This window comes from Dermochelys coriacea, chromosome 15 (assembly GCF_009764565.3).
Source record: "Dermochelys coriacea isolate rDerCor1 chromosome 15, rDerCor1.pri.v4, whole genome shotgun sequence".
Taxonomy (NCBI): Eukaryota; Metazoa; Chordata; order Testudines; family Dermochelyidae; genus Dermochelys; species Dermochelys coriacea.
The window spans coordinates 30,720,597-30,745,295 of NC_050082.1; the positions used below are offsets into that span (position 1 = coordinate 30,720,597).

Here is a 24,699-nt window from a genome sequence, read left to right on the forward strand (position 1 = left end):
AATGGGGTTCCATCAGGGAACTGGGAGGCAGGGGACTGGGGTTCTGCTACTGACTCAGCCAGCAGCTTCCTTTGGCAGATCACCCGATTGTCCCCAGCTGTGAAGTGGGGATAACACTTTCCAGGCTTGGTGCAGCACTTTGAGCGACTCAGATGAGAGGCCCTGTCAGTGCAGAACAGGGACCATGCTAATCAGCCGAGACGGGAGGTGTCCGTATTGCATAGGTGACCTGGGAGCCTTTGTGCGGTGCCTTAGTACATCGAACGCCCGGCCAGAGCAAAGCTCACAGTATGGTGTTTGTCTGCCCTTAAGGTGAAGAGTGTGAACCTGTCAGAGGGCGAGGTGCTCGCCATTCGTGGAGTGGACGATGACAACTTGGTGATCTTAGCCAATCAGACACTTTTGGTGGAGGGGCAGGTGATTCGCAGCCCAACCAACACAATTTCCGTTTACTTCCGGACATTCCAAGACTATGTGGTTGGGACTTTTCAGCTTCATTATCAGGGTACGTGTTTATTAACCAAAACTAGTGAGCATCTCCCCAGCCCTGGGGATGAGAACCCAGCTGGGGTCCTTGCACACCAGGCCCCCCGGCACAACCAGGCCAGCAGTATGGTCGAGTGGCTGGGGCAGTGGGCTGCAACCCAGGAGACTTGGGTTTTATTCCTGACTCTCTCACTGATTTGTTGTGCCATCTTGGGCAAGCTACTTCACCCCTCCCATGCCATGGGGCTGCTCCCATTGCAGTCGGGAGATGCGGGGAGGGGGAATCAGACCCTGGGTGTCCTCTTTGCAGAATCCTTTCAGAGCCCTGGATAAAGATGCTACGTGAGTGGGAATTGTTAGAAGATGATATGTCCTTCCCCATTTACCGTGCCAATCCCTCTGCCACTGGCACTGCATCCTGAATGGCTATTAGGCCACAAGTGCAGTCATTACAAGCATGGGCAGAAGCACATTTGCTTGACATTTTTTGGTAGCTCCCAAGCTGAGGGTGAAATACCCCAGCCCCCAAGCTGCCTAAAGCTTCTGAATAAAACCAGTTTGTTTCCATTGTAGCTGAACACACTCTGCCCCCTGCACAAGCCATTCCCTGCTTAGGAGAGGAATAAATAATCAAACACTAGCTGCAGGCTTCACTCCCAAGTTTTGCAGGGGCTTCTGTCCCTTGGGGGATGTGGCTGTGTTTTGTGGAACTGTGCTCAGAGGATCTGTTCCAGCAAAGCAGGTAGGCATGTAAGTAAACCCATTGTCCTCATGTTCTTAGAGTTAGGCTCATGCTTGAATGCTTTGCTGGATCAGGGCCAGAGTGAGCAGACATCTCTATTCTCTGACAGACACAGGTTAGTTATTTATATGGACCTTGACAGGTCTAGCCTTTCTGGCACATTTCCAGCAATTTTATTTTCCCCTAGGTCCACTGCATCTGTTTCTGTTCTCATATAGAAGCCCATCCTACAGGTATATGTACGGAATATTTATTTTTCCCATGAACAGCTACAGAAAAATAAATAACTACAAGTGAATTCTTGATAGAATCAAGAATTAGAAAGGATGTCTAATTGAAAGCATGAACAGGTGAAAAGTAATTAACCAATGGTTCAATGGCACAAACACACAAGTCTCCAACAATGGTGTGTCTGGGCTAGTGTGACCAGGTTCCATTACCTCTTCAGCTTTCACCCACTCTTCTTATTGCAGAATTACTCAGAGAAGACAATGGTGATGCTTAAAATCTCGATGTATGTTTGTTCTAGTGTTCATGCTGAGCTGCAACTTTCCACGGAGACCTGACTTTGGAGATGTCACAGTAATGGATCTGCATTCTGGTGGAGTTGCCCATTTCCACTGTTACCTGGGATATGAACTCCAAGGCCCCAAAGTGCTTACATGCATCAATGCATCTAGGCCTCACTGGAGCAGCCCAGAACCTGTCTGTTCGGGTACAGAACTGATCGTTAACACAGATGCTAAGACAAGCCTGACTCTAGAATAATTTAGTGTTAGAAGTTGAATGTGAGCCTGGGAGAGGGAGAAACTGTACCAAATTCTGATTCCATTTACATCAGTGGGCATCCAGGGTAACTATGCGATTCAGTAGAGTGACACTTCATGCAAGTAAAGCGTGAGGAACACAACAGTGGCTTCTGGCAGAGGTAGAATGCAAATCCCCTGGGAGATGATATATCTGCTCAGCTCTTCTCAAAAAGCTTTTCCTCCTGCCTTCTCTCCTCTGCTTTAAGCTATTTCAAGTTGTGTTCAGAGCCGCCCAGCTTGTGTGTGAGAATCACTCATACAAAGCCCAGCCTCCCTCACTACATTATACAGCCTCCTTCCTACATAATCCCACTCTCCCAGGCTTGCAGGGGTTTCCCTGTCTCCACCATACAGAGCTGCACACACCTGTACATTTGCTGTGCAGGATGGGGCAGTTTCAGTTGACATTGAGTTTGGGGGTCTACCCCTCACTCCTAACTTTCCTTTCCCAAGTTAAATGAACCTAAAATGTCAAAGAGAAACCCAGTGGAAAGCAGAGCATCCCCTGATCTGGGGTCAAACCCACACAAAGCCACGAGCTTCACATGATTTGAACCTGCAGCTGCAATAAATCAACCTAATATCCTACAAGCACACTGTGCCACCCTGGGAAGGAAATGCAAAACCAGGGAAGATTTAAATGCTTTGGGGATTCATAAGAGTGGATTCTGCTCTGAGTTATACTGGTGTAAATCCACATCTTTGGAGTCAGTGGAGCCACTCCAGTTTACCCTGGTGCAGTTGAGAGCAGAACCTGCCCTGATTTGGCAGCCCATTTCTTGGTGAAGAGGCCCTTGCTTAGCACACATTCATTTGTCAGTACAGAGTGCATGGCCTGCTTTATTTGGCTGGGGCTGAAGCTCTGAGTGGCTGTGTGCTCCAGTCTCACTGTCTCTGCGATCTCCTTGCCAGCACCCTGCGGAGGGACGGTGCATAATGCCACCATTGGACGAGTTCTCTCGCCGAGCTACCCCGGGAACCACAGCAACATGCACTGCGTGTGGACCATCAAAGCTCCCCAGGGCCAGAAGCTGCACCTGCACTTTGAGAGGCTTCTGCTGAGTGAAAAGGACAGGTGAGGGGCCCTGCAATGAGTCGCTTGTGGAACACAGGCATGCTGACCCGAGAGCCAGAATCTGAGCTGACCTGTGCAGAGAGGTTAGCTTTGCCATTGCTGCCAGGGCGACTGCTGGGGTTCAGGGCTGCCCCCACCCAGGTCTCAGCACCCTGCTCTTCCCACCCTATGCCATCAGCGTGAGGAAGACCTGGCAGCCTCCTGCCCCATCCCAAGGAGGCTCAAGGGTCTCGCAAGGGATTTTCCTCAGGACTGACTAGACAGTGTATTCCCCCACTCCAACCTGGGTGAGCCTTACACAGCCACCTTTCAGACTGCCTGGGCCAGGTGTCAATCTCCCGTCTCCAAGGCGTGCTGGGACCAGGGAACTTCCCGTCTTGTTATAGCGGGAGCCGGCGAGTTGGTTGGGGCTTTCGATGGCCCTGGGTGGTGAAGTGTAATTCCCACAGCAGGGGTTCAGGCACCCTCCTCTTGCGGGTCTCATGTGCATGGGAGGGGGTAGGGAGCATCACTTCTTTGGGGATTTCATCGCAGGCAGGCATTCTCTAGGGCAGGAGTCTCCAGTGTGCAGGGAGGGTCACAACCACCCTACCTGCACGTGATGCTGAGTGGGAGGGGTGCCCAACGAGATGGAGGGCATCTTGGGAGGAGGTGAGTTTCGCTGGTACAGAAGAGTCAAACATCCATTGTTCTCGGGCAGGACTCCCCTGAGTAACTTTTAAACAGAAAGTGATGGGAAGGGCAGGAGAGCTAATGGGCCCTGCTGCCCCAGACGGGAACTGGATCACCTGCAGATGGTCACGCTGGTCCCTTCTGGCATTAAACATCTATGGTTACCCCCCACCCATCGTGTTATTTAGCATGGGGTTTGTGTAATGACACTGGGTCTCATCATCAGTAGCCCAATCCACAAACTGCCCCCCTGGCTCCCAAAAAAACCCCACATGCCCATGGCTGCGTCTCACCCACAAACACAAAGTGACAAATCACAGTCTGTTGGCATCCATAACACAGAACACACATTTATGGGGCTGATGTTTGTGTTTAAGTGTCATTAAAAATTCAGTCTGGTAACAGGCAATAAAGCCAGTTTATGGCTTGTAGTAAAAGCAGAGAATAAAGCACCTGTTTACTACATGATAAAACAGACGTATCTGCTTTGTGAATTGGCGTTTGCATCATTTCTTTCAAACACTGCCCTCCGAATGCATGACCGAACGGGCCCCTGCCTGGGCGAGGAATGACTGGCATGGCCCCTGCCATGCTGGGTTGTTGAGAATCCACAGTGCTGAAAGGCAGAGGCGTTGCTTCCCCTGCTTCCCTATTTTTAGTGGCAAGTTGGAGGTATTTCCATTCCGCAAAGGGCCTGGTGATGAGGAAGGAGCAGCTCCCTGTTCAAAAATGTCTCACGCTATTGCCACATACACATTTCATTCTCTTCCTTTCTGGGCTTCCAGCTCCTCACCTGATCCTGGCCTGTGCTGGTAAATGAACCGGGGTCGGGGTGTGTGGAGCGAGCGATTACCAGCCTGTGCTGGCTCAGTCCCTGTCCGGACAGAAAGGTGGCCAGCGGAGGAGCCACTAGCCCTTTGCTAACATGCCGTGCCCTTTCTGAACAGAATGGTGGTGTACAGCGGAGAGACAAACCACTCAGCCGTCCTCTATGATTCCCTCCGGACAGAGAACGTCCCCTTTGAAGGCGTGATCAGCGACGGCACCACCATCCGCATTGACTTCATGGTGGATGAGGCGAGGGCCACCACAGCTTTCAACATTCGATTTGAAGGTGACTCCCCCTTTAATTTTGGATCTGGCTGGTGGGTAGCAGTAGGCAGACACTAGCCAACGCTGCTTGTGCTCTGTGGAATCAATTAATGCAATTAACAGAGGTACTGATTGCAATTACTCTAGCAGGGGTACCCTTCGTAGCAATAGGAAGCTGCTTGCCCCTGGCACCAGGAGAATCCAATAGCCACCCCTTCCCTTGTCCCTGCATTATTGGAGGCATCGATTGGAACCCGGTGCTGAGTCTGCCAGGGCTACCAGCGGACTGGTAGTCAACTCACTAATATCTCTAGGCCAGCAGAGGCAGGCGAGCATCTGCCCATGAGGCTCCCATGAATTACAGAAGGAAAGTCACAGCAGTTCCTATCCCCTCCCAGCCTGGCTGCTGCAAATGTGACAACTGCATAAGCCCTGCTGGGAGGATTCACCTCCTGGCTGCGAACGTGTCACTGGTGATGCACAGTCGGCTGCAGCTTCTATTCTCCCCAAAGACCTGTTCCAGCAAACAGGAATCAAGGCAAAAGAAATGTGTTCATTTTTGCAGTACAGATAGTCTGGGAAGTGGAGTTCTTTTCCCTTTGTTCACTGTGAGGGGCAAATCGGACAAATGGCTACAAACCAGAGAGCATTCCCAGACGCCAAGGGGAGAGTCAAGCCAGAAATGTTAGTGTCCTGTTGTCAGTCTACCTCCTCCCGTAGCTTCGGATTTACTTTGGTTTAGCTTTGAGTTGGACTAGTAACTACTTCAGAGGTGAGCTGGGGTGTTACTGTCCAGAGGAATCAGGGAAAAGCCAGCCTGTACCCGGGATGCTGGGCAGCACTGCAGACACATTGTGCTAGACAGACATACCAGGTGCAGTCAGATTAGAGCAGTGTCAGTTTGGATCAACATTTTTTTTTTAAAGGGGTGAGGGGTGGAGAAGTCACAGTTCCTTCAATGCCATTGACAACTGAAAATCAAACCTTCCATTTGCTCCCAGTTTCCCTTTTGCTTCCCCCTGCCCTGGCACCATCCTCCATCAGAATCTGTTTCCTTACCAGGGCTGCAAAGACACTGAACATTCAGTTTTCTGCCTTGTCCCCTAGTTCTGCACTTTAAATACTTCCCTACAAATCCCAGCTTTCCCATACAGCAGTTTTGTTTTATTTTATAGGCTTTTTTTCCTTCAAAAGCTTTTGTGGCATTTGGTGCCAAAGCGCCGTGGTAACTGTTAGAAGTTATAATAATCCCACCTGTGTCATTCAGCTGCCTGCTATTTAAGTCCCACTTACCCCAGGCCTAATCATCTGTGCTCAGAGTTAAGAGCAATTTCTTTTCAAATGTAAAGTGCCCTGACACATAATTAAACTATATAATACAAAGGGTCTGTGCTACCCACAAATAATCCCTGTTCACTTTAACTAAGAAGTTCATTGGAAATATAGAGGTCCAGATCCTCAGCAACTGGTGTAAATCAGGGAGGCTGCACTGACATCACCAGATCTGATTTCAGTGGCGCTACCCCTATTTGCACAAGCTGGGGATCTGGCCCTGCTCTCTATGTTTCGCAGTTCAGTGACTGTCTAGTCAGCAGCTGGGAGTTCTAATAGACCAGGTATGTCTGAGCCTTTGAGGGTTAGCGCAGTCTCCCTTCATCAGACCTGCTGGTGGTTCAATCAAACCCAAAGCCTTCCTCCGTGCTCCCACCCGTCAAAGATGGAATGGTGCTGCTCCCCTCCCTTGGGGTATGTGCAATAGGAAACCCGGGATGGAAAGCCCTACAAGAGCTCTGTCCTGCATCACTGCATTGCTGTCCGGGCTGGTCTGAGGAGTTGGGGATGTTAAGTACCAGAAAGCGCTAACTAGACATCACTGTAACGGGGGGGGGGCTGCCACCCAAGTGCCCCTCAGGGCCTGGACACCCCTGCTATCCTCTTCCCCTGTTTTCCCCTTCACCAAACTCCACAGTCTCTGTCAGCCATAGCCCTGCTTAGCTTCTGGGGGGTTCATTACATTAACAAAGTTCTCAGACAAACACAAAAGCAATCTTCCACCCAGGCTTATCCTGGGCATGGCCCTTTCTCCAGGACCATGGCAAGAGACTCTCTTTCCCTGCAGCTCCACTCTGCCAGTCCCTCACTATAGAAGCCCCCTCCCTGCAGCTTCCTGCTGCCTTTTACCCTGGGATCACCCTGATTCAACCCAGGTGGGGCCCGTCTTGTAATCAGAGCTGGCTTAGCCCCTGGCTCTCCAGTTCTGTTACAATCACCTAATAAAATCCAGGCCTCCCTGACTTGGAAGGCAGAGTAATAAAGTCATAATTGACTTGGGTTGTTCAAGTTTAGGGACTTCAATAGCTCAGACATAGGTGAGGTTTTTCGTAGGAGTGGGTGGGTGAGATTCTGTGGCCTGCGCTGTGCAGGAGGTTGGACTAGATGATCAGAATGGTCCCTTCTGACCTTAGTATCTATGAATCTAAGTCAGAAGCAGATTCTCCCAGAGAGGATTTGTGTGGGTGAGAGTGCTGCATATGGTGGAATAAGTCACAAGTGTCCAGGTGCATGGGTGAAGAGGACTGAGTCTTACTTACAGGTTGGGGTGGTGATCTGGCCAGGGTGGTCTAACTGGAATCCTCTATCCCAAAGAATAGGGATGGGGTTCTCAAACTTCATTGCACTGGACCCTCTTCTGACAACAAAAATTACTACACGGCCCCAAGAAGCAGGGACTGAAGCCAGAGCCCCCTCAAGCCCTGCTGCTCCGGGCAGGGGGGCCAAAGCCCAAGCCCCACCACCCTGGGCAGGGGGCATGTAAACTGAGGCCAGGGCTCAGGCTTTGGCTTTTACCCTGGGCCCCAGCCAGCGCTGGTGACCCCATTGAAATGGGGTTGCGACCCCCTTTGGGGTCCCAGCCCACAGTTTGAGAGCCGCTACAATAGGGGATGATATGTCCCCCAGTTAAACTTCCTGTGCAGATCCACGCAATACAGCTCCTGGTGACTGCAGAAAATGCCTAACTGGGAACCTCTCCAAGATTACAGAGAAGTAATCTTACTCCAGTCATTTGCCTTCTGCCTGTGAAGTCTCATGGAGCAGGCAGAGCAGCTGTAAATCGGACTGAGGAATGGCCTGCATTTGTGAACCAGTTAATATCCAAGAGCTTCTCCTCTGGAGAACAAGAGGTTCAGGGACACGCCAGGTGAATCCCAGGGAACTCCAGGAGATTTGCCACAATTGGCATTTAAATACGTTCTGCTGTCAGGATCAGTCTAAGACCTCGGGTTTCTGACCAGACTCAATAACATGCAATAATCCCAGGGAAGCAGATTGCTCAGTAAATATGTAAACTGGCAGTATGGCGTGTATAGTACTGTTGATAATACACAAAAGAAGTGGGGCTTGGCTCAGCCTTAAAAGCTCAGACCAGATAAACCATTGTTAATCCTAATTGCCTGTAAAATAAGCCAAAGAACAGGGCTGCAGCATCCCCATACAAGAGCCCAGTTCAGCAGCAATCCTATCCGGTGGCCACGCTCTGAAGCAGATGCCATGCACCGGCAGTTTGGGAAGGGTTTCTAGGGGAGCGCTTGCCCAGAATGTGCCACCTCAGCCCTGAACTCTATGTCGAGTAACATGTTAAGTGATAAAAATGTCCTGACCAGCCCTGACTAGAACTTGCTCAGTTACAGTCAATTGACAGCTTTCAATTTTGGCCTCCGCACACTGGTTTCCAGCTTACAATCACTGGGCACTATCTCTGTTTGCTCAGTGCTGGCTGGGGATTGGGCTGGCCAGAGGGGCCTTTAAACACAATTGCCACTCTTGTTTGTAAAGAAAAATGTAAAACAAATGTGATTGGAATGGAATTTAGTTTGACAGGCAGCTTTCTCCCTCCCACATGCCCCGACGGATGGCACAGCGCTGGGGAACCCAATGAAATTCCAGAGCGTGGCATGAGCTAGACTGGCGTTCAGACTGTGCCAGGCTCACTGCTGCTGGGTGCCACAAATACAGCAGGGACGTACCAGTCCTGACCCCAGGTGAGGCCCTGCCAGGGAGATAAGCACTGACTCAGGCTGGTTCTTATTCTTCCTAGAGCAGCTTACTGATCCCTAGCTCTGCTACAGAGAGGTTATGTAACACTGGTCTGTACAATGGATAACAGCCTAGTACTGCTAATAGACTCACCCCTTTAGCTCAGCTGTTGCTTTGGAGCTGATGGCCCAGAGTGCAGACTCTGTTGATTCCCTGTGGTGAGAGTTGTTACAGTTGCACAAGAACTGGAAAAGGAGACAGTGACAGGTGCTATCTCCTCCCCAGAGCAGGGTCCGTGCTGCATATGTCCAATTAACATGTGTTTCTCTTCAAGCTTTCGAGCGAGGCCATTGCTATGAACCCTACATTCAGAATGGGAATTTTACCACCTCCGATCCTACCTACAACCTGGGAACGATGGTGGAGTTCACTTGTGACCCTGGCCATTCCCTGGAGCAGGGACCTGCCATAATCGAGTGTATCAATGTCAGGGACCCCTACTGGAATGACACCGAGCCACTGTGCAGAGGTCAGTTACCCTCAGCCAGCTGGGGTCGCTATGCCTTGTGCTGGTACTGCATGCAGGAGAACATGCACAAATAAAAACTCTCCAGTGTTAGTGACCACGCTGCCAGAGAAAGTGACTGCATGTGAGTGAGGATAACATAGCTAAGTTAAGGCATATGTCTGTGAGCCCTTGCACAGCATTCAGAGACATGACACCAAATGCAGAGAGGGCCTTAGCCCCCAAGGGGCCCATTGACTGCACTGGAAGAGTGGGGGGCTTGGCCTTTCTCAAAGTCGGCTGCCAGAGCTCCCACTGTGCCAGGCAGAGTAGGGAGAGCTCCCCACCACACTGCAGGCAGCGTTCCCTCAGCCCCCAGGACGGCCCCTGTACAACATTGAGTGGATGTTTTCAGAGAACTATCCATAATGACTCCAGGATATCTTTCTTGACTGGGGTCTAAATTAGCTGTGGCCACTCAAAAAAAGAGCTCTTGGAGTCATTGTGGATAGTTCTCTGAAAACATCCACTCAAAGTGCAGCGGGAGTCAAAAAAGCGAACAGAATGTTGGGAATCATTAAGAAAGGGATAGATAATAAGACAGAAAATATCATATTGCCTCTATATAAATCCATGGTACGCCCACATCTTGAATACTGCGTGCAGATGTGGTTGCCCCATCTCAAAAAAGATCTATTGGAATTGGAAAAGGTTCAGAAAAGGGCAACAAAAATTATTAGGGGTCTGGAACATCTGCCTTATGAGGAGAGAATAATAAGACTGGGACTTTTCAGCTTGGAAAAGAGGCGACTAAAGTGGGATACGACAGAGGTCTATAAAATCATGATGGGTCTGGAGAAAATAAATAAGGACGTGTTATTTACTCCTTCTCATAACACAAGAACTAGGGGCTACCAAATGAAATTAATAGGTAGTAGGTTTGAAAACAAACAAAAGGAAGTATTTTTTCACACAACACACAGTCAACCTATGGAACTCCTTGCCAGAGGACTTTGTGAAGGCCAAGACTATAACAGGGTTCAAAAAAGAACTAGATAAATTCATAGAGGACAGGTCCATCAATGGCTATTAGCCAGGATGGGCAGGGATGGTGTCCCTAGCCTCTGTTTGCCAGAAGCTGGGAATGAGTGACAGGAGATGGATCACTTGATGATTCCCTGTTCTGTTCATTCCCCCTGGGGCACCTGGCACTGACAGAAGACAGGATACTGGGCTAGATGGACCTTTGCTCTGACCCAGTATGGCCACTCTTATGTTCTTATGAGTCACCTCTCTCTGTCTCTTGTTATTTCAGCAATGTGTGGAGGGGAGCTCTCTGCCATGGCAGGAGTAATCCTGTCCCCTAACTGGCCAGAGCCCTATGCTGAGGGAGAGGACTGCATCTGGAGGGTACACGTAGGGGAGGAAAAGCGGCTTTTCTTGGACGTCCAGCTGTGAGTACTTCACAGGGCCTGACTCGGGCTGGGCTGATCCTTTTCCTCCAGCAGCTGGTTTATCATGTGTGATTGCTCTGCTGACACCAGAAACTGTTACAAGGCCTGGGTGTATTGGTGGGACATGCTGCCCTTTGCTGTGCTTAGACCTTGGCAGGAGGGCTACGCACAAAGTGACCACAGATAGCACTGTGCAAAGACAGGCCACCGTTACTAACCACCTCCATCACAGAGGGAAGCAAGTCTGTGTCCCAAAAGTTCTAATCCTGCTTCTGTCTCTGAAACGGCGGGTCATCTTCAGAAGTCACCAAACCTCCGTGCCTCAGGTGCCCCACCCATCGGAGGGTCTGGGATATTAATGGGAGCAATATGAACTATGCCATAATTTTAGATGCAGCTCGGACAGGGACAATGATCTCCCCAGCCCAGGCAGGAAGAGGTGCTAAGAGGATGAGAGATCGCAAAACATTCTGAAGATGAAAAATATTACACAAGTGTCATTTGATTTATAACCCTAGATCACATCGCGTGGAAATCTGCTGGACTCATGGATGAAGGTTCTTAGCACAGATTCTGCCTCCTTTTGCAGAATCTGTAGTTTTAAACAGTGAAGCTTGTGGCCCATTTTGACAAGGGTCCCCATGCCAATATGGTGCCACTAGATCTGCAGCATTGCACTGTGTGCCTGCTCTAGATCGTGTGTGGGTGAGAAAGCCCCTCAAGGGAGGTGTGTGCTCCCTGATCCTGGCAAAGGGCTACCCCAGCAAGCACAGGGAGAAGGCAGTTGAAACTCCTGCTGCTGTGGGGTTCTCTCCACCACCCAGCCTCGCCCTCTCTGAAACATTCTCTTTCAGTCCCAGCCCCAGCTGGGCTCTAGCTGGGACCCTACTGGCCAGCTCTGACCTAGGCTCCTTCTTGACTGGGTTCTTTTAAGCTCTTTTCACTAGCACAGCATGAAATCATTTGTGACACACTCTGGGCTCGCTGCTCGGGTAATGAGGAGGGCTGCTCCAGAAGGGAAACGTGCTCTTCTCTTCGTTTCACTAGTTAATTGTTCTTGAGATGGCTGTTGTGCTTGCAAGACCTAATGCTGGAGGGAGCAAAACCAGGGCTGCAGGAGATCAGCCTCAGCAAGGAATCATTTTGGCAGGAATCAGCGCCATAGTTAGTTGAAAATCAGGGACTGGATTGTATTCCTGCCCAGCTCTGCAGTGCCATTATTATGCTATATTAACTTGCTCCCTCCCTTAACCTGCAGAAAAGCATTTCCCGACTTCCCCGTGGCTCACTGGCATTCAGACAATGTCCAAAAGAACCGTGCAACAGTCTCGGCTTGAGGGCCTGGCAGAGCCAACCGAACGTGCTGTTTTCGGGGAGCATCCCAAGCTCCAGAGCTCTGGGTGTTTTGCTGCTAATGAGCCAGTCTAGGAGAGTGCTCAGAAAAGGGCTCCGGAGCAGGTAGAATGCTGTTTTGTGAAGACCTCGCTGCTGTCTCTGCAGCTCATGCAGTCTTGGATAGCAAGGGAACTTGCTGTCCACGGATGGAATAGCTTCAGTCTAAAATAACCTTTCAGGGGCCTGGCCTTGTGTTCTGTAGAACTCAGCCCCTATCAGAAGGAGTGAAAGTATCCCAGACTCACGTCTATGGCCATGTTTTAGGAGCTGACGCCAGTTCTCCAGGCGAGCTTGACTACGGGCAGAGCCCACTGTCACTGGAGTAATTCACTGGGTCTATGCGTCAGACTCCAAATCAAGGTCTCACACTCTCCACCTGGGCCTCAGACTTTTCTATGTAGCAAGGCTGGCTGGGGAAGCATGTACAGGAAATGGCAGATACTTGGCTGCAGGCTCTCGTGCATCGGGATTTTCTCAGTCATTGCTGGCACACAGTGTATTAGAGTTCAAAGAGGGTTTGGGCCTGTTTAGCCCTGAGAGTAGAGGCAGGTTGGCTGGGAAGCTGAGGAATGAGGATGAATTTTCTTGCGGTCCTTTCTCCCTTTGAAACTATTAAACGCTGGTGGAATTTAAGACGTCGTCATTCCCCAAATTACCAGCAGTAAAAGTCTGCTTTCCAGAATGTGGTCACAGCCCCAGGGAAGGCTGGTGGGCCAATTCTGTGACATCCTTTCAGGCATGGTCTGGATCATTACTGGCCCAGAACGCCCATGGGTGAGACAGTTCGAAAATATATGCAGGTGTTTGAGTGTATCTGTTGCTAATCAAAGTTCAGAGCAAATAAACACAAGACACCAATCCCAAGCAAAAAGAAAAGGAGTACTTGTGGCACCTTAGAGACTAACAAATTTATTAGAGCATAAGCTTTCGTGAGCTACAGCTCACTTCATCGGATGCATTTGGTGGAAAAAACTTTTTTGCGAATACAGACTAACACGGCTGCTACTCTCAATCCCAAGCAAGGCCCTCTACAAATTTGGTTCTGCAAAAAACGTGCCAAGAACAGCCATAAACACTTCACCAGCTGCTGTTCCCTGGTCGTTTTCATGCGCCTTTTAATTCCTACTTCAGTGTTTTTGGCACAGAACTGAGAACCCGGAAACAACTGCAGTAAAAATGGACTGTTAGGGCAGATGTTGTATTTACAAGGGCCTAGATAGCTTCTGAGCGAGTGTCCCTTCCATAGACATGAGGTGCAGAGGGGCTGCAAAAGGCAGCGTGTAAACACAGCATCCTCCTCTCACCTGGTACTTTTAACTCAGTCAAGTATCCAGGAGATGGAGACAGGCAATAAATAATGACTTACCTACACTCTGGTAATCATGAAAGTGAGTGCCAATTACAATTTCCCTGGAGTATTGATAGGAATTGTATAGCATATGGGGCCCATGGGCTATCCAGTGTGATCGCCTGCCTCCAGCAGCCTGATGCTTTGCAGGAGGGCAAACACTCCTGTGATGCTCCTGTCTGGATATGTAACACCTCACATAAGGCAAAGCCACTTCTTCACTGTGGTGACCTGCTAGTGATCTAAGAGGTGCTGAGAGCTCCCCTTGCATTCTGCAAACATTTCACCATGGCCATAACATTTGGCAGCAGGTGGGAACATACTGGATGGTTCCTGGGAGCAGAGGGAGACTGACACAGGTTGGAAAGACGTCTGTCATTCAGTTGCTCAATGGTCTACTCTAGCCTGTGAGAAAGTGTGACTGGGCTGGATGTCTTTGTATGTGCCTGTTCTGCAAGTCATTCCTTGGCTCTGTGCATGTCTCACTTGGTCACTTAGCTCAGAGACAACCAAGACTTTGATGGGAACTTAAAGAGAGCAAGCTTATTTTTGAAAAAGAGTGAAGTGGGAATATGTAATAAAACATCTCACGCATACACCTATGCACATACACATACAGGTGTGTTTATTGTGTGGAGAATGGGCCAGTTCGGCCTGTCTTTCTGCAGACCTGCTTCCGGATTTAGAAGCCTGCGTGGCCATTCACTGATATAATGATCCCTTCCATCCTGTTTGCAAACAGCTTTTACTTCTCTTTCAGGCGGACCCAGGAAGTGTTCCCCAAAACAGGGGAAAGGTTTTATTAAAGACAGAAAAGCTGGGGACTGAAGCCAGTCTCTGCCATGAATGAACCCCATGTTAACATGCTTATCCAGGGCAGTCCAAAGCTACACACTACCTTGCATTATTTCCTGTATTCTTCTCCCAGCGTGCTCTGAGGCTCCCCACCGGCTCTGACCCTCAGACATGTAGTTTGATGGTAGCCCTAGTTAGTAGGGGTGCCGTCACGGGCACTCCCACCTGTGGCTGTAATTAAACCCCAGGACATTATCTTTGAATGGGAACTTGATGAGGTCCAGGCATTAGAAACAGCATAATTCCATGGCAGCTAATATTTTCTTAAGGTGCTTATTGTCTAGGACAAAAATTCCAAGAACTCTGTGTAACTTTGTGAGACAGAGCACAGCCTACAGCCTACAAATGGCATCCTGTCTACACAGCTCCCCACCCCATGGCTGCCCCAGCTGGTAAGGGCATACTGCCAAAGCCAGTGAGGCAGCGGTGACCCTGCATGCCTCTCGGGGATGTTCTGCACAGCTCCAGCTCTGTAAGGAATTGTGTTTGATGCTTTAAAAACCACCAAGTCTGAGCCCCTGAGCTGTGGTGTGACTCCCACTTGATCACTCAACTGACAGAGCCAACGAGACAGTGTTGTGTGGCATGCACCCTTCAGCAGAGCATGACATATTTCAATAAGCAAACAAGCGCGTATGCCAATAACTACATCAATTTCCAGGCTCAGTACAGAGCTCTGGCCTAGAAACTGGGCTCCCAGCATTTCTAGATGAGAGCTCTGCTATTAAGCTAAGTGCCAGGACAGACTCCCACTCATCACACTGCCTACAAATCCTTGACCTGTTTCACAGCTAAGTCAAAGCAAGTAGTGTCAGAATCACTGGAGGCGCCCAATGTGCATGAACCTCAGTGTGCGGGGAGTTTGCTTTTCAGTTTGCTTGCCTTATGCACCATTGTTACAGTGATTGTTTCTGGGGCTGAATACACACTAGAGAGGCAAGCATTGGTGTGAATGTCTTTGTCAGGACGTCAAGAATTATAACATTCAAAAACCAGTTGGAGAACACTTCAATCTCTCTGGTCACTCGATCACAGACCTAAGAGTGGCTATACTTCAACAAAAAAGCTTCAAAAACAGACTCCAACGAGAGACTGCTGAATTGGAATTAATTTGCAAACTGGATACAATTAACTTAGGCTTGAATAGAGACTGGGAATGGATGAGTCATTACACAAAGTAAAACTATTTCCCCATGGTATTTCTCCCTCCCACCCCACCCCCCCCTGTTCCTCTGATATTCTTGTTAACTGCTGGAATTAGCCTACCTGCTTGTCACCATGAAAGGTTTTCCTCCTTCCCCCCCCTGCTGTTGGTGATGGCTTATCTTAAGTGATCACTCTCCTTACAGTGTGTATGATAAACCCATTGTTTCATGTTCTCTGTGTGTGTGTATATAAATCTCTCCTCTGTTTTTTTCCACCAAATGCATCCGATGAAGTGAGCTGTAGCTCACGAAAGCTTATGCTCTAATAAATTTGTTAGTCTCTAAGGTGCCACAAGTACTCCTTTTCTTTTTGTCAGGAAGTCGTCACAGTGGGACCCTCTCCGGTTTGAGGAATGGAAGCCCAGAGCAAATCTGGATTGTGTATGAAGGAGACAGTTGGGAAGACAGGGTTTCATGGGGAGGCATCAGAGGGATTTTTCTGTTTTTCCTGCCTGGCTTAATGTCGTTGCTGGGTTTGCTTGGCCTGTTAAGAGCTGCTCAGGCAAGAGGCCATTTGTAATGGAACCACAGCTTTGCTAAAACTAGCCACTGATGAGCCCTACACCCTAACGGCTGTGCCACTAGGTGGCACTCTTTGTACGTACAGACACGTTTCAGAGTAGCAGCCGTGTTAGTCTGTATTCGCAAAAAGAAAAGGAGTTCTCAAATAAATTAATAAATTAAAATCAAATAAATTCTCAAATAAATAAACAAAGCTCATGCTCAAATAAATGTGTTAGTCTCTAAGGTGCCACAAGTCCTCCTGTTCTTTTTGTACATACAGTGACACACACACACACATGCTCTGGACGGGATCCTACCTTGTGAGGACATGCACAGCTGGGCAGGCAGGCAGCCTCAGAGCCAGAGAAAGCAGCTAGTGTCACCCAGTGTGGCCCAGTTAATGGGGCCTGGCTGCTAGTGTGCGGCAGTGGAATAGTTTTAGTGCTGGTCACTCACTAGTGGGCATGTCATAGAATCATACAATTATAGAAGATCAGGGTTGGAAGGGACCTCAGGAGGTCATCTAGTCCAACCCCCTGCTCAAGGCAGGACCAATCCCCAACTAAATCACCCCAGCCAGGGCTTTGTCAAGCCAGGCCTAAAATTAGAGTCATCTGTAATCACTGACTCTAATTAATAGACAGTGGAATCCAGAGGAAAATCTAAGGGATTCTTCCCGTTTAACAAAGAGGCCTGGTTGCTATTCGGAAGCAGGGACCCACTGGTGGGGCTGAGGCAGAGGCTGCACTGATGACCAGGCTATCAGTCTGGTTCTGAGGGAGCTGTGTCCCCAGCATTGCTTCGCCCTGGCTCGCAGGCGGGTAATAGAGGAATTCTCTCCTGATGACAGGTTTCAGAGTAGCAGCCGTGTTAGTCTGTATTCACAAAAAGAAAAGGAGTACTTGTGGCACCTTAGAGACTAACAAATTTATTAGAGCATAAGCTTTCATGAGCCACAGCCCACCCCATCGGACGCATCCGGTGGAAAAAACAGAGGAGAGACCCATATACACACACAGAGAACTTGAAACAATGGGTTTATCATACACACTGTAAGGAGAGCGATCACTTAAGACAAACCACCACCAGCAGCAGGGCGGGGAAAGGAGGAAAACCTTTCATGGTGACAAGCAAGGCAGGCTAACTCCAGCAGTCAACAAGAACATCAGAGGAACAGTGGGGGGTGGGGTGGGAGGGAGAAATAACATGGGGAAATAGTTTTACTTTGCGCAATGACTCATCCATTCCCAGTCTCCACTCAAGCCCAAGTTAATTGTATCCAGTTTGCAAATCAACCCCAATTCAGCAGTCTGTCGCCGGAGCCCGCCCTTGAAGCTCCTTCGTTGAAGGATAGCCACTCCCAGGCCCGCAATCGAGTGACCAGAGAGACCGAAGCATTCTCCAACCGGTCCTCGAATGCCATAATTCTTGACGTCTGACCCGCGTCTATTCATTCCTCCACATAGAGACTGTCCAGCCCGGCCAATGCACATGGCAGAGGGGCATCGCCGGCACACGACGGCACACATCACATTGGTAGATGCGCAGGTGAACGAGCCTCCGATAGCATGGCCGACGTGACCAGGCCTTACGATGGTATCCCCTGAACAGACACATGGACAGAGTTGGCAACGGGCCTTGCCGTAAGGACAGGCCCCTGGGCCAGTGGCTCCGCCGCGTGGCGTGTGGCCATCTCTCCTGATGGCTGCTCTCCAGTTTGTGCTAACAGTCTGAGCACAGGTTTCAGAGTAGCAGCCGTGTTAGTCTGTATTCGCAAAAAGAAAAGGAGTACTTGTGGCACCTTAGAAACTAATAAATTTATTAGAGCATAAGCTTTCGTGAGCTACAGCTCACTTCATCGGATGCATTTGGTGGAAAAAACAGAGGGGAGATTGATATACACACACAGAGAACATGAAACAATGGGTTTATCATACACACTGTAAGGAGAGTGATCACTTAAGATAAGCCATCACCAGCAGCGGGGGGGGGGGGGAAGGAGGAAAACCTTTCATGGTGACAAGCAAGGTAGGCTATTTCCAGCAGTTAACAAGAATATCTGAGGAACAGTGGGGGGTGGGGTGGGGTGGGGGGGAGAAATAACATGGGGAAATAGTTTTACTTTGTGTAATGACTCATCCATTCCCAGTCTCTATTTAAGCCTAAGTTAATTGTATCCAGTTTGCAAATTAATTCCAATTCAGCAGTCTCTCGTTGGAGTCTGTTTTTGAAGCTTTTTTGTTGAAGGATAGCCACTCTTAGGTCTGTAATCGAGTGACCAGAGAGATTGAAGTGTTCTCCAACTGGTTTTTGAATGTTAAAATTCTTGACGTCTGATTTGTGTCCATTTATTCTTTTACGTAGAGACTGTCCAGTTTGACCAATGTACATGCCAGAGGGGCATTGCTGGCACATGATGGCATATATCACATTGGTAGATGCGCAGGTGAACGTGCCTCTGATAGTGTCATCCAGATCATACCACACGATCCATTGTCTACAGCCAAGCTCTACGCTATAACCGCATTTGCTCCAACCCCTCAGACAGAGACAAATACCTACAAGATCTCTATCATGCATTCCTACAACTACAATACCCACCTGCTGAAGTGAAGAAACAGATTGACAGAGCCAGAAGAGTACCCAGAAGTCACCTACTACAGGACAGGCCCAACAAAGAAAATATCAGAACGCCACTAGCCATCACCTTCAGCCCCCAACTGAAACCTCTCCAACGCATCAAGGATCTACAACCTATCCTGAAGGATGACCCATCACTCTCACAGATCTTGGGAGACAGGCCAGTCCTTGCTTACAGACAGTCCCCCAATCTGAAGCAAATACTTACCAGCAACCACACACCACACAACAGAACCACTAACCCAGGAACCTACCCTTGCAACAAAGCCCGTTGCCAACTCTGTCCACATATCTATTCAGGGGACACCATCATAGGGCCTAATCACATCAGCCACACTATCAGAGGCTCGTTCACCTGCGCATCTACCAATGTGATATATGCCATCATGTGCCAGCAATGCCCCTCTGCCATGTACATTGGTCAAACTGGACAGTCTCTACGTAAAAGAATGAATGGACACAAATCAGACGTCAAGAATTATAACATTCAAAAACCAGTTGGAGAACACTTCAGTCTCTCTGGTCACTCGATTACAGACCTAAGAGTGGCTAAACTTCAACAAAAAAGATTCAAAAACAGACTCCAAGGAGAGACTGCTGAATTGGAATTAATTTGCAAACTGGATACAATTAACTTAGGCTTGAATAGAGACTGGGAATGGATGAGTCATTACACAAAGTAAAACTATTTCCCCATGTTATTTCTCCCCCCCATCCCACCCCACCCCCCACTGTTCCTCAGATATTCTTAAAAAGAAAAGGAGTACTTGTGGCACCTTAGAGACTAACAAATTTATTAGAGCATAAGCTTTCGTGAGCTACAGCTCACTTCATCGGATGCATTTGATGGAAAAACAACAACAGATATTCTTGTTAACTGCTGGAAAAAGCCTACCTTGCTTGTCACCATGAAAGGTTTTCCTCCTTCTCCCCCCTGCTGCTGGAGATGGCTCATCTTAAGTGATCACTCTCCTTACAGTGTGTATGATAAACCCATTGTTTCATGTTCTCTGTGTGTGCATATCAATCTCCCCTCTGTTTTTTCCACCAAATGCATCCAATGAAGTGAGCTGTAGCTCACGAAAGCTTATGCTCTAATAAATTTGTTAGTCTCTAAGGTGCCACAAGTACTCCTTTTCAGTCTGAGCACAGCCGCTTTTTGCTGCCTTGGGACACAGGGCGCCTAACTGGCCAGTCTCAGTTAATGAGACAAGCAAGTTTTTGTGACACGCTAAATCTGTGGGATTGTTTGAACCTGTACGTGGGCTGCACTTAACAGGTGCAGGCCACATAGAAACATTGCCCCGGATAAGACGGATGGGGCCATTGAAAGGGAGTCTACAGGAAAATAGAAAAGGAGTACTTGTGGCACCTTAGAGACTAACAAATTTATTAGAGCATAAGCTTTTGTGAGCTACAGCTCACTTCATCGGATGCTGTAGCTCACGAAAGCTTATGCTCTAATAAATTTGTTAGTCTCTAAGGTGCCACAAGTACTCCTTTTCTTTTTTGCGAATACAGACTAACACGGCTGCTACTCTGAAACCTGTCATTATACAGGAAAATAGAAATTATTATTATTGTGTGCGTGGGGGGGGGGGTGTATACACATACGTATGTATTCACACTGGACTTCACATGTTCAAAGCACTGTGCAGATGTCATGAGCCTGATCCAAAGTCTGTTGAAGTCAATGGAAAAACTGTCATTGCCTTCAATGGGTTTGGGGACATGCCCTCACTAATTAACTTTCTTCTAATAGCTCCCAGCCCCTTTCCTGATTGGCCCCTGGACTCCATGTGACTGGCTGCCTGAGAACCCCAGCACCCTGGCCCTGGGAGGTGCTGCACTGTGGGTGCTCAGCAGCTCTCTGAGAGGCAGGCCTGTTTTGGCACGGCAGGAGGGCTGCACGCTGCTTTGCCAAGGGGCTGCTGTCTCAGGCGGGTCCCTGGGCTCTTTCACTAACACGGCTGATAAAAACACAGCGTGAGCTGCACCTGGCACTGAGCTCCCCTGGTCTCTCTCCATCAGTGCACGTGTGGAGACCAGTCCGGAATTTCCCCTCACAAGTTATTTTTCCCACAGCCACCATGTGCTGCCGACAGAGCGCACGGTGGGCACCTGGCACCTTCTCAGGCTGCCAGAATAACCTTGCCACAGACAGGGCTGTGACTCGGAGCCTTCACGGCCGCTGGCAGGGCAATGGAGGACCATAAGCCATAGTGACCTCTGAGGCAAAAGGCACATCCCATCTCCTCGCTGCCGCTTGCCCACAGTGGTAGCTATGGTGCTAAAAGGAAGGAAAATTAATAGTGAGAGAAACCTCCACCTGGGCTGGAGAAGTGACAGGGAGAGGACGGACCCAAAGGAGACATTGTCTTTGGAGGATCTGTTGAAATGATGTAACTGGGAAAGGTACCAGAGGATGGAAGGAGGGATAAAATCCTCTCCTCCTGTGTCCCTCCTAGGCTCAGCTGTGGGAACCAGCTCCAATTTCCTTGTCCTGGCTTTTCTTTCTTTCGTAGGATCAACACATCTGCATGAAATGCATCCACTCTCCTGCCTGATTCCACCAGACTCGCTGTGTCCTGAGGATTGGATTCCATGGCCCCTGAGACCACAGAGACGTGAAGTAGGATTGGCCCCCCACTGCCTCATGCTGCACACAAACAAGCCAGCAGCCTCTTTGCATATTCAGGTGGCTACACAGTAGGATGGGATTCCTCTGCAAGCAGTGCCAGTGCTGAGAGCCACGGCCATGGGGATACTGCCAATGCAGAGAGAAGCTCTTGTGATGCTATTTGGGGATTCCCAGAGATGGTCCCACAGAAGACCAAGTGCTATCTTAGAGTCAAAACGGTTTGAAAGCCTTCAGTGAAAATCCCAAGGCAGGGCTCCTGATTCACCTTCCCAGCTTTGTGGGCACTGGGGCGGGGCAGAACCGGAGGCCAGACAATTTGAAGTAATCAAACAGAAATGTCACCGTGGCAATGGTGTTTGCTGGAAAGCAGAGATTTGCTCAGAGTGCCAGCGTTCTGCAGGGAATGGCTGGTTGCCTTCCACGAAGAACCTTACTCAGACATTTGCATTTGCATCTCGAAGCAAAGCCGCACAAGACTGAGTGGCAGCCGCGATGGGACACTGCCCACATAGGGCAAGAGAAAGCGTAGTAAAACCAGGGCACTCCCCAACAGCCTTTGCCCCACTTTAGCAAAGGGGCAGCTTTTCTCTCCCCAGTGTGCCTGTGCAGGGGATATGGGCACTGCCATGTCCTGACCCTGCCTGGGCTCCCCTCTCCCTGGAGGTGTCCATGCTGTGAGATGCTATCAAAAGACTTACTAAAGCTGAGAGACAGCACAACTCCTCCTTCCCCACTGCCCACCAGGCTTGTTATCCTGGCAAAGAAGGATGTTAGGCTGGTTTGACACAATCTGTTCTTGACAAATCCGTGTTGATTGTTATTTATCGCCCTATTATCTGCTAGGTGCTTACAAAGCCATTGTTTGATTATCTGCTCCATTATCTTTCCGGTACCGAAGTGAAGCTGACTGGTCTGTAATTCCCTGGATTGTCCTTATTCCCCTTTTCATAGAGCAGTGCTATACTCGCCCTTTCCAGTCCTCTGGGCTCTATCCCGTGCTCCATGAGTTCCCCAAGAGAATCGCGAATGGCTTAGCAAACTACTAAGCCATAGCTGGGCATTTAAAACTGGCACCAGCTGGACAGACCCACTAGACATTTGCAGGAGCAGCTTCCATTTCCAGTTCAGTCTGTCCCACTGGGACAAAGGGCTTGCATGTGTCTGGAGAACCAGCGCCAAAGATGGGAGCTGGAAAAGCAAAGTCCTGGTGAAAACACCAGCCGGGCACCACAGGGAGCGTCTTTCTGAAGAGAGCCGGCTGCTCCGTGGAGGAGAGCTAGAATTGGTTGGTACTGATCTGAAGCTTTGACAGCATGGCAGAGGAGGCAGAAGCTGCTATTTATTTATCAGTTTCTCCCAGGTTGATTTGTCACTTAGTGCGTCTCAGCTCATCTCTGTTTAGGCTGGCCCTGGCAGGAGATTTCCCAGCCCTGGGCTGACAGCTTGGGAGACGAGCTGTCTCTGTTCATCCTCAGATACAGCTGCGCTCCCTTCCTCCCCACCCGTTTGCCTTGGAACTGGGGGAGAGGAGAGGGGCTTCGGCTTCCAAGTGCCAATCAGTCATGAGCCTCTGCCACCAAATGAGGAGGTGGCTGAAGATCCTCCCTCAGCGTGATGTGTTCCTCTGATTTCCCCTGCAATCCCAGCCCCTGCATCCCACAGACAGCAGCTCCACTTTGTCCCATCCAAAGCAGCACTCGATTAGCAGAGATTGAGAGGCCAAGGAACCCTGCTATCTGCTGTGTTCCCTGGTCCTCCAGCACGCAGGTGCCTGAGGTGCTGGGCTGTCTTTGGGAAGAGGGCTTGGCAGGCCTGGTGTTGGTCTCCCTTGCGGGTAGTGTGGTTGGCAGGAATACAGACGCACATACCCCTTGTTAACCTGGAGACAGGATTGGCCAGTTATACTGGGTTGACTGCTGAGTGATAAGCGAAGAGGAGAGCCAGACCAGCAAAGGACCTTCGGAGACACAGGAATTTGCAAGGATTTAGCTGCAACCCTGAGCGTAGCCAGGTGACCTGTTGTTCTCTGCAAAGGAGTCTATGGAATTTTAATTTCTCCTAGCTGGTGACGTTCATCACAGATTTCTCATCCTCCAAGAGCCTGTTTCCTCCCAGTAGATTTCAGTCTCTGGAAGAGCAGTGCACTCTGCTGGCAAGGACAATCTAGACGCTGCAGTGAACTGGCCAAAAGCGTTGTTTGGATGCAGCGATGTGCACGGTCTGTTCAAAGCCAAGTGGGAGCCTCTGCCTGGGAAGAGCCAGGCTGCTGACCTGGGGCGTGCTCCTGTACCCACTGCAGAATGTGATCATTTGGTGAGAGTTTTCTCACTTTGATACCTCAGCCATTTTATATGTAAAACACAAGGGAGAAATGATCAAATGTATCTTTTCCAGTGGAACCCTGTGTCGGATGGACTTTACTCAGAAATTCATCCCCATCCTCATCAAAGGGCTGCATGAAATTGCTCCCTCCATTCATAATCCCAAGATGGCGAAGCATCACACCAGGTGTGAAGTGCTGGAATGCATCAGACACAGAATTAACATGCCCCACACACAGCTGTGGTCTGTTTAGTGAAAAAGGATCAAGCTATGCTGCATTTCCTGTGTTTTAGATGGGCTGTGAGTTTACCAATGGCCAGTCACTCCAAGCCGTTTCAGGCACTGCGGCAATTATCACTAGTAGGAGACAAATAAGTTTGTCTTTTGACTTTTGTTATTAGTTTTGCATCATTTCATGTCCACTACATGCCACATGTACCATAGGCCAGCTACCCCATTAGCCAACCAGATTATGTGCCTGTTCTATCTCTGGGTGCAGTGTAGTTGTGGCTGGGTCTGTCCTAGGATATTAGCAGGACAAAGTGGGTGAGGTGATACCTTTCACTGGACCAGCTTCCGTTGGTGAGAGAGACATGATTCTGAGCTACGCAGCGATGTGCTGCTGATATCCTAACATGGGGCTACTACAAATATTTCTCCCACCAGCCCTGACAGCCCCCTCTTTTGTCCTGGGGGCATGTGCTCTCCAAGGGGAACAGGGAGGAAAGTCTGGCCAAGCTATGGTCTTCTCACAGCCCTGAGATGGAGGAACCCTGTTTGGCAAATGACTGTCTGTCAATGGACTTGTCTAGAGACACGGAGACTTTGCCACTGAAAGCCCCCCGGAGCACACTGCTCCGCTTGTGTGATTTGGGGAGGGGATGGAAAAGCTGGGGGTCTCCTGCCCTGGGGAGAGGTT

General features: G+C 49.4%; 1 protein-coding gene across 2 annotated transcripts in view; it reads left to right on the forward strand.

Moving 5' to 3' along the window:
* Positions 1–24,699, forward strand: part of SEZ6L (seizure related 6 homolog like) — a 163,902-nt gene that overhangs the window by 113,240 nt on the left and 25,963 nt on the right. For both annotated transcript variants that reach the window (XM_038373708.2, XM_038373709.2), the window contains exons 4-9: positions 313–505; positions 1,758–1,943; positions 2,950–3,112; positions 4,732–4,898; positions 9,246–9,440; positions 10,732–10,870. In XM_038373708.2, coding sequence (XP_038229636.1) covers positions 313–505; positions 1,758–1,943; positions 2,950–3,112; positions 4,732–4,898; positions 9,246–9,440; positions 10,732–10,870 — 1,043 coding nt within the window. The remainder of the gene's footprint in view (positions 1–312; positions 506–1,757; positions 1,944–2,949; positions 3,113–4,731; positions 4,899–9,245; positions 9,441–10,731; positions 10,871–24,699) is intronic.